The 9372-nt window shown below is 61.5% G+C and overlaps 1 protein-coding gene across 5 annotated transcripts; it reads left to right on the top strand.

The window, feature by feature from the left end:
• Positions 1 to 492: 492 nt before the first annotated feature.
• ULK3 (unc-51 like kinase 3) lies at positions 493 to 7358 on the top strand. 5 transcript variants are annotated; one of them, XM_036907701.2, is made up of 16 exons: positions 494 to 717; positions 1354 to 1491; positions 1576 to 1696; positions 2269 to 2373; positions 3104 to 3247; positions 3463 to 3545; positions 4000 to 4155; positions 4315 to 4420; positions 4626 to 4666; positions 4891 to 4993; positions 5123 to 5187; positions 5264 to 5342; positions 5417 to 5457; positions 5793 to 5840; positions 6053 to 6119; positions 6229 to 7358. In XM_036907701.2, the coding sequence occupies exons 1-16, from the start codon at positions 616 to 618 to the stop codon at positions 6243 to 6245; spliced, it is 1416 nt and encodes a 471-aa protein (XP_036763596.2). In that variant the 5' UTR covers positions 494 to 615; the 3' UTR covers positions 6246 to 7358. The 5 variants fall into 5 exon arrangements, 2 of the variants coding, with proteins under 2 accessions (XP_036763596.2, XP_036763595.2); XM_036907700.2 differs by having other exon boundaries at positions 496 to 717; positions 1351 to 1491; XR_005029270.2 differs by lacking the exon at positions 4891 to 4993 and having other exon boundaries at positions 493 to 717; positions 1351 to 1491; positions 4000 to 4163.
• Positions 7359 to 9372: the final 2014 nt, after the last annotated feature.

The following is a 9372-nucleotide window of genomic DNA, read 5'->3' as shown; positions in this document are numbered from 1 at the left end:
GACTTGGAAGGATGGGGGTGGCCCATAGGGCCTGAACTGATCTGCAGGCCGAGAGGACATGGCCAAGCCCCTTACCGCTGGGGGTGGGCCCCTTCCTAAAACTACTTGTCCTTTCTGTTCCCCCTGTGTCTACTTTAGAGCTGCTTGTCTAGGGTGGGAGGGGACCCTGGGGGGCCTCTTTGAAAAATACCCCACACCCCCAGCCCTGCCCCTTCTCAGCTGGGCTTCTCCCGTCCAGCCCCCTCCCGTGGGCATCCCTGGGATGCTGTGGGATTCCCCAGGTAACCTCGGCCTCTGGCCTCTGCTCACCTCCGCTTCTCACGTGGGTGCCCCCGTATCCCCAGATGGACCTTGAGGGTACTGACGGGTCATGTGACTTCCAGTGGGGGTGCAGGCCCAGGAGGCGCCCAGGAGCAGCACCTTCCGCACCTAGAGGGGGCGCGCCGCGGGGCCGCTGTGGAGCCGGCGCCCCGACCGCCGCACTGCACTTCCGGCGGGCGGCGCTGGGGGCAGCGTGGGGTTCGGTCCTGCAGCCGCGCGCTCCCTGCTCGGCTCCCGGCCGGAACCGGGCGCCGGGAACCAGGAAGCGGCGCGGGGCGGCGTGGGGCGCGCGGAATGGCGGGGCCCGGCTGGGGCCCCCCGCGGCTGGACGGCTTCATTCTCACCGAGCGCCTGGGCAGTGGCTCGTACGCCACGGTGTACAAGGCCTACGCCAAGGTGGGTGCGGGCGGGGCGCCCCGGGGCCCCTGTGCGAGGCAGGAACGGGGACCGAGGATTTCTGGGGACCTGGCCCCCGTCCCGCCAGACCCCGGGCAGGTCCAGGTGGGTACCAGGCCGGGAGAGTAGGAGAGGTTAGAAGGCCCAAGAGCGGCTGAGCCCGACTGCCACCCTTGGGTCTTCAAACACACGTATATACTCACCCCTGCTCTGCCTGGAGGAGCAGGTGGAGACTTCGTTGGGGCCCCCGTGCCAGTGGCTGAAGAACAGGCTTAAAACGGGGTATCTGGTGGTCTGGGGGGAGTCAGTGTTCCGAGAATGCTGGACCAGCTAGGAAGCAGAGTGGGCAGCTCTGGAACGCTGAATGACGTGTTAGCAGGCAGCGTTCTAGGCGGCCGCGAAGTGGGTCACGGCGCAAAGAGCCGGAGAGCACCGGGCTGGGGGGGGGGGCCGGACTCCAGAAGCTCGGGCCTCCCTAGCCTGAGAAGGGGACGCTGGGCAGGCTGGCTGGAGGCTGGTGTGAGTGGGCAGGCCCGGTGGGGGGGAGACGGGCAGAGGGAACCAGGGCCTTTCTGGTCAGGCATGCGCCCTGTCCCCCTCAAGGCGGAACCCTCACATCTCCTGTCCCCCCAGAAGGACACGCGTGAGGTAGTAGCCATCAAGTGTGTGGCCAAGAGGAGTCTGAACAAGGCATCTGTGGAAAACCTCCTGACAGAGATTGAGATCCTTAAGGGCGTCCGACACCCCCATATCGTACAGCTGAAAGACTTTCAGGTGCGGGCCTGAGGTGGGGCCACCTCCAAAGGGGGCCGGAAGAGGGGCCCTCTCTTCACGCTGCCTCTCTGCCTCTGACCACAGTGGGACAGTGACCACATCTACCTCATCATGGAGTTCTGTGCCGGGGGTGACCTGTCTCGCTTCATCCATACCCGTAGGATTCTTCCGGAGAAGGTGGCTCGAGTTTTCATGCAGCAGTTGGGTAAAAGTCTCTGACCCCGGACTGATACCCCTACTTATGATCTCTGCTCTCCACCCGACCCGTGCCCCAGGCTTAGGGCCCTGGCATTCTCAGTAGTTGCCTCCTGGCCACAGCTTGGATTTTTAGGACCCCATCTTTCCTCTGTGCCCATCCCTGGCTTAAGGGTGCTGTGACAGGGAGGAGCCCCCATCTGTGGTGAGCCCAGATTTTCACATGTGGAACATAAAGGCACCTCGTAGAACATTGCAGGGCCCAGTGGGTAGTGCCCAAGTGCTTTGCCTGCAGAAGGAGCAAGAGCCCAAAGGGCTGGTGCATCCAGAGAGGCTTCTAGAAAGAGGGCAGACTTGTGAAGAGGCCTAAAGGAGGAAGGAAGGCACTTGGGGTGGGGGTGGGGTGCAAATTCTTAGAAGTGGCAGGAACCTGGCACTTGCATGTAAGACATTCAGTAGACCTGTCAGGCCGGAACTGGGGTTGTGCTGGGTTTAAGAGGCACATGCAGGCCTGGGGAGGCAAGAGGCAGGTGGGAGATGGGCTCTTCTGACTTGTTTCTCTGTGTGGGTCCTATTCCCCAGCTAGTGCCCTGCAGTTTCTGCATGAACGGAACATCTCTCACCTGGATCTGAAGCCACAGAACATTCTGCTGAGCTCCTTGGAGAAGCCCCACCTTAAACTGGCAGGTGTGAGTCTGGAACAGCAGGGATGAGGTTTGAAGATGCGTGCGTGAGGCTCCCTCCGCCTGGGCTCCTTGTCTCTCACGTAGCCCTCTGTTGAGTCATCAAACAAGGCCAGGCTGGGAGATCCAGGGATGGGCCCCATCGCCGAAAGGTAGGACCTTTCTCGGGCTACCCACACCGAACTCCAGCGGTGGATGGTTGGAACTTGGGCTCAGTCTGGGGTCAGGGTCAAGACTGTGTGACCAGGGTCAGGACTTAGTCACCAGGATTGGGACCCAAACTACAACTCTTTCTATGGCAGTGTTGGGAGGCATGGGGAGGGGGTGGTTGTGGCCCTGATAGGATTTGGAGGGGCATTGACTTGAGCTTTGAGAGGCAGCGTGAGGATGGAGACTGGAAGTGGGGTGTAAGCTGAGCTTGGTGAGGCAGGGAGGCTTCTAACCTGGCACGTCCTTATCCTCATAGCGGCGGTGATCAAAGTGCTTCCTGGAAAAAGGTGCCTGAGGGAGTGCTGTGTGGGATGAGTGGGGTTTGTGCCTGCAGAGGAAGATGTAGGAAGGGGTTCTAGGCCAGCAGTGAGAGAAATAGCACGAGCAAGGGCTGGGAAGTGGGACTGATCCTGGCGAGTCTGGGGGCGGCAAGGAGCCCACGCCGGAGCCCAGGGTGAGCCTTTGAAAGCCGGGAGCAGAAGCAGCCAGGGTTTGAGCTCTGCCACCTGGCCTGTCACCCGCAGACTTCGGCTTTGCACAACACATGTCCCCCTGGGATGAGAAGCATGTGCTCCGTGGCTCCCCGCTCTACATGGCCCCTGAGATGGTGTGTCAGCGGCAGTACGACGCCCGTGTGGACCTCTGGTCCGTGGGGGTCATCCTGTATGGTGAGGGCTCCTTTCCCTGCCCCTTTGCCAGAGGCATGCATTGTGTGTCCTGAGGCAGGGCCTCTCGGGGCCCCTCCTGAAAGGCTCTAATGAGAACACTGACTCTATTGGCCTAAGGCTCCTGTTCTGAGGGGTGCCAGACCCTCTCCCCAGGACTGGGCAAGGCCATGCTTGACCCTCTCCACCCCAGCCTTCTTCCTGCCTCTCCTCCACAGAAGCCCTCTTCGGGCAGCCCCCCTTTGCTTCCAGGTCATTCACAGAGCTGGAGGAGAAGATTCGGAGCACCCGAGTTATTGAGGTGAGTCTAGCAGGGCCTCGGCACCCCCTGGGGGCAGAGGGAATCACAGCCTGAGGATGGAGATCGGAGACCTCACTGCCGCCTGCACAGCCTGGGGTGCTCTAGACTGGTCACTGAAGCCCTGTGCCCTTCCAGGGGCCACATCCCACAACAGGGGGAAGAGAAGGCCAAAGCAGACCCAGGTCTGTCCTGACCAGGGAGGGGAGCAGGACCCGTAAACGGGGTTCTGCGAAAGCAGGGTGTTGCGTGGAGGGTGTGGGCACGAACCTTCGGCAGGCTCTGCACTGGCTCCATCACCTTGACCTGTCACTTCCTCCTGAGTGTCAGATTCTCCACCTGCCAAGCATGTACCTCTGAAGTGTCCCAAGACAGGGTGGTCCTGCAGGCCTCGGGACTGGGGGCTGAGGTGTCGGAGCCCAGTGTGGTCCGTCCCCTGCCCCACCCTCCCCCACAGCTCCCTCTGCGGCCCCCGCTCTCCCGAGACTGCCGGGACTTGCTGCAGCGGCTCCTGGAGCGGGACCCCAGCCGCCGCATCTCCTTCCAGGACTTCTTCGCCCACCCCTGGGTGGACCTGGAGCACATGCCCAGCGGGGAGAGCCTGGCGCGAGCAGTGAGCAGGCCAGCGGGGATGGGCCGGGGTCAGGGCGGCTTGGGGGTCTCCTCTGCCCCTTACAGTGGGGAGGGGTGACTTGGCAGGGACAGGGAACTTGCTCTTCCCCCTTTGTGGGGAGCATGGGGGGGCTTGACTCCTGGCCTGCCCGCCCCCCAGACCGCCCTGGCAGTGCAGGCTGTGGAGAAGGACCAGGCGGGGGACGCTGCGGCTGCTTTCTCCCTCTACTGCAAGGCCCTGGATTTCTTCGTGCCCGCCCTCCGCTGTGAGCGCCTGGGGCCCCTGGGCGCGGGAGGGGGTGGCCGCAGAGCTGCAGTGCCCGGATTCCAGAGGCAGCCTCCCATCCAGAATTCTGTGGGAGACAAGGCAGAGGGCAAATCCGGAACTCCATGCTTTTGGGGATCCTGAAAGGTTTGGTGTGGCACAGGGTTCCCCCACCCCAGACTCTTGTAAACCCCCACTTTCTGCAGATGAGGTGGATACCCAGAGGAAGGAGGCGATTAAGGCAAAGGTGGGTGGGTGAGAGTCCCCTGAAGGAATGGCTGAGGGCTCGGGGACTCCGGGGACTGGCTCTCTCAGAACCGGAACTTCCTCTCCTGGGAAGGGGGCAGGCCAGCCTCAGTTGCCCCTGACATTACAGCTGGGGGCAGGCACTGAGGGGCGGAGGGAGAACTTGGAGGTGGGTGCTGGGGCGGGGGGCAGGACAGCCCCTCCTCAGCCCTTCGCCCCCCACAGGTGGGGCAGTATGTGTCCCGGGCCGAGGAGCTCAAGGCCATCGTCTCCTCCTCCAGTCGGGCCCTGCTGAGGCAGGGGACCTCTGCCCGAGACCTGCTCAAAGGTGGGCCCGTTTCTGGCCTGGCGCCGTAGCGGCTTCCCTGCAGCCTGGGCGGGGGGCACGCTGGGGTGGCCTTCCTGAGACCAGACAAACGGGCTGCCTCTCACCCCGAGCCTCCGCCCCTCATCCCAGGGATGGCCTGGGACAAGCCGCGCCTCCTGGCTGCCCTGGAAGTGGCTGCAGCCGCCACAGCCAAGGTGTGTACCCAGCGCAGGGCGTCCGGGTGAGGAGCCTGTGGCGACCCTCACTGACCCGGAGTCCGTGTGGCTGCAGGAGGAGGAGGCCGGTGGGGAGCGGGATGCGCTGGACCTGTACCGGCAGGGCCTGGCCGAGCTGCTGCTGCTGCTGGCAGGTGAGGCCCCTCGTCGGCACGCGCCTGGGCCCCTGGGGCCCCGGCGTCACCGTGTGCCCTCCCTGTCCTTGCAGCGGAGCCCCCGGGCCGGAGGCGGGAGCTGCTTCACACCGAGGTACCCACTGGGCTGGGAGGGGCTGGGCTGGGAGCCCCTTTCACCCTGCTCCGCCTGGGGGGACCTCCTCGGCCTGGGAATCGGACCTCAGGCTTGGCAAGTCAGCGGCCGCATGGGCCCCTGGGCTTGGTTAGGTCAGGGCAGTGGGGCACACACGACCTGGAAACCCAGCAGCAGAACTTTGGGGGGCCATTTCGGTGCAGAGAGCTTCCCGGAGGAGGGGGCAGATAAGGGACTGAGAGGGAGGGTGTCGGGACAGGGCAGAAGGTTCAGAGAGCATCAGGGGTGAGCAGGCGCTCGCTTGGAAGGCCCCACCTCCCCACCCCCCTTGGCAGGTTCAGAACCTCATGGCTCGAGCTGAATACCTGAAGGAGCAGGTCAAGGTGGGCACGTGGGGGGGCCCATCGGAGTGCGGCTGTGTGGGTTCTGCTGCGCTCTGCCTGTGGCCGTCTGCTCCCCACCCCACCCAGCTCCCCTCGTGTGCGTCTCCCTCTAGCCTCTGGCTGCGTGACTGTCTCTGTCTCTCGTGCTCCCGGTTGCCTGTCTCTGGCTGTCTCTCAGCCCCCCACCCCCATGCTGCCTTTGTATCCCGCAGATGAGGGAGTCTCACTGGGAAGCTGAGACCCTGGACAAAGAGGGGCTTCTGGAGTCTGTTCGAGGCTGTGAGTCCCGCCCTGGGGTCCGATCCTCCTTCCGAGGAGGGGTGAGGGCTGTGGTTTCTGCTGCTTTTGTCAGAACCTGAGACTGACCCTTCCCCCTTCCCCTTCACAGCCTGCTCCCTGCAGTGACCCCAGAAGATGACTGGACGGATGACTGGAGCTGGGGGACACGCCCATGCCGACGCCCAGAATCCTGCAGAGCAGGCTTCCTGGACAGGCATCTCCGAGAGCCCCCACATCCCAGGGTGCCCAGCCCCACTCAGGAGAGTCGTCCCCAGAAGAGGGTCTGACGGCCCAGGTTGTGTGCCGGGAGCACTCGGAGGAGAGCAGAACTCCGGGAAGGTGTTTCTTTCATGTGACTTTTGTTACTTGGTGGTTGCTGGGTCCTGAGCCTGTCGATGTGGGGCATCAGGCTTCTCTGTTTTTGCTCTGATAAAGAGGGCAGGGGGCCTCTGCAGGGCATTTCTGCTCTTGCGCCCTCCCTGCCAGTGGGCATCTGCACGCTGTGCCTGCCCTGCCCTTCCTGGAAGCCTGTATTGCAGTGTACCCACCTTCCTTATACCGGAACAGGTCACCCCCAAGGTCCCTCCCACATACGCACTCAGCCCCACAAAGTCACCAGTCCTCCTGGGAGTTGACCCCAACCTACCCTCTCAGTATTTAAGATAATCCTTCAAGCACGGAAATAATATACTTTGCAGGGTGGGGCAATTTTGAGAAGCCCATGCCTTGTTCCTGCCTTGGCTCAGGGGGCCCATGGGGAAGGGTCCAAAGTCTCCATCCCTCTTACCGCCATCCCTCAATCTCTCTTTGGGGAGCACGCTCTGTTTGCCTTAGAACTGGTCCTGGCCTGGGAAGGGGAGACCTGGGGGCTGCCTGACCCATCAAGCTTTGGGGGAGCCAGCAATCAAGGGGACGTTCTAGGTCTGACACTGCTACTGTTCCAGTGTGGGGCCCCAGGCAAGCCCTTCCCCTCTCTGGTCCTAGGTCTCCCCATCTTTTCAGCGGGACTGCCAGGATCTCAGCCTCTAACATGGGCCTTTAGGAGGACAAAGGACTTTAATCTGGAGACGAATGTACACACCTAGAGTTATTTGGGGTTTCTTTTTAAAAAATTAGAGGGTGTTTGTGATTTGTAACCCTTTTGCTCAATGCCTCCTTGGCACAGGAGTTTGTCTTCCCTGCAGGAGGCTGGATGTAAAGAATGTAACTCCTTGTTTCTCTATTAAATTATTTTCTGAACTTGTGCTTTGCTTCTTGTCCTCTGCAAAACTGGGGAGGAAGCCCCTGTTCATGGATTGGGGCTGGAGGTGCCCCAGGAAAAGCTGGGTGACTTGAGGGAGGTCTGGGGAGGCCACAGGGTGATGGGGGCACTTGGAGCCCACCTGGAGGGCCTGGGAGAGTCAGGCTAACCAGCCACCATTCCTGCCTGCCACCTAGAGGACCCCAGCACCTAGTGGGGAGGGAACGGGTGTGGGCCTGGAAGCTGGGGAAGGGTGGGCTCAGTGGCAGGAGGGCAGTCCTGTGAAACCTCTGCTCTGCACTGCACGCTTCTCCCCAGGCAGGATCCCTGGCTTCCCACCCCCCTTGCCTGCTAAGTGGGCACTGAACTGGGCTGGGGACAAGGCTCATCCTCTAGGGTGTCCTGTGCTCATACCCAGCCCCTCAGGACCTCCAAACCAGGGCAGTTTCCAAAAACCCCCTGCCCTCAACCACCGAGGTCTCCAGTTGAGTCAGGCAGCCACCAAGACATCAGTCCTCTAGACTTGGATACCCCCAAGATGCTCAGCCTTCCATAAAGGGCCTCTGTACCAAGAGGGAAACACCCCAGAAGGGACCTAGTTTCCCCGCAGCACTGAGCTCGGCCACTGGGGGGCAGTGTAGAGAAGTGGTGCAGCAGGTAGGAGGTCTGGCTAAAACCCAGGCGGGGCCATTTGACCCTGAAGCTTGGGACTCACTGATTAACCAACCCATTTCTCCATAAAATGAGGATGAAGATAAGCACCCGTCGGAATTTGTAAGGATTAAATGAGTAACTGTACATGAGATTGACACATAGCACGGATTCAAAAAAATGTTATTTTCAGACATAGGGAAAGGAATGTACTTCAGAATCCCCGGCAATGGGCTGGACAAAAAAAGTAAAATGAGGGGAAGGAAGGAGGAGAGTGAAGAAAGGAGGAGCCAGCTGGCGGGTGAATGCAGAAGAATGGGCGGAAGGGAGGGTGGGAGCCAAGAAGGGTGACGGGATAGAGGGCGCGCAGACCCCAGCTGTCTGCCTGTGGCATCTGCCCGGCTGCTGAGAGCGGCCTGAAGTTGTTACACCTGGAGGTGTGGAGAGGAGCGGCCCTGCGGGGGGACTGGGTGCAGGAAAGGCCTGGGGGCTGAGGCTGGTGGAGGCCCCCGCAAACAGCCCTCCCTGCGCAAAACATTCAGACGGCCTCCGGGCTGGTCTTGGGGCTCAGCCATGGGCCAAGGAGGGAGACAGCCCAGCGGGAGAACAGAGGGCTCTGTCTCCAGGGCTCTCTTCAGATGGCAGAAGCCTATGGGAAATGTGCTAATCTGCTTTTTAAAAAATATATTTTTCCTTTAGGGGTGAGAGTTGTTTCCAATTCTCACCTTTAACATTTTGAAAGTGCCCCAAACAGGACAGACACCCGCCTCATCTGGGTGCCTTACCCTGCCCTGTCCTCCCACCTCCACGCAGGGGAGATGGGGAAGGACATAGAAACTTGGTTCCTGCAGGAGGTCATCCTGCAGGGCTCTTGTCCCCAGAGGTGACTGTGATTACAACCCTTCCTGAGAGGGACACGGCTCAGCCCTGAGGCTGGAGCATGAGCGAAGGGGGCACATCAATGACCACTGTCCCCAGAGGAACTCACACCCGTACCTCTGTGCTTGGAATCCCACAGACACCCAAACACACAGGCACAGACCCACCAGAACAGGCTGTGGGTGGCAGGCACAAAACCACCAAAACCACCTACGAGCTCATAGTCCCGTGCAGACCCCACGCAGACAGGCATGGTTCCTGCTCAGTAAGGCCGAGGCAGCCTCAACGTGGCTCTTCCTGGGGACCCAGCCCACTCTGGCTCCCATGCTCTTCTGGAGCCTGCCACGCAGGGATTCTGGGGACAGCTATGCCTGGCGGGCACTGGGTTAGAGGCAGGGCAGCAGGTTCTGTGGCTCCCTCCCTCCCCTCACACACAGCTCCCTACCCCCAACACAGCGTCAGGTCTCAGCTGTGTCACTAGTT

This window comes from Manis pentadactyla, chromosome 11 (assembly GCF_030020395.1).
Source record: "Manis pentadactyla isolate mManPen7 chromosome 11, mManPen7.hap1, whole genome shotgun sequence".
NCBI classification, from domain to species: Eukaryota; Metazoa; Chordata; class Mammalia; order Pholidota; family Manidae; genus Manis; species Manis pentadactyla.
Note: the sequence above shows the minus strand (reverse complement) of the source record. Positions and strands in the feature narration are given on the sequence as shown.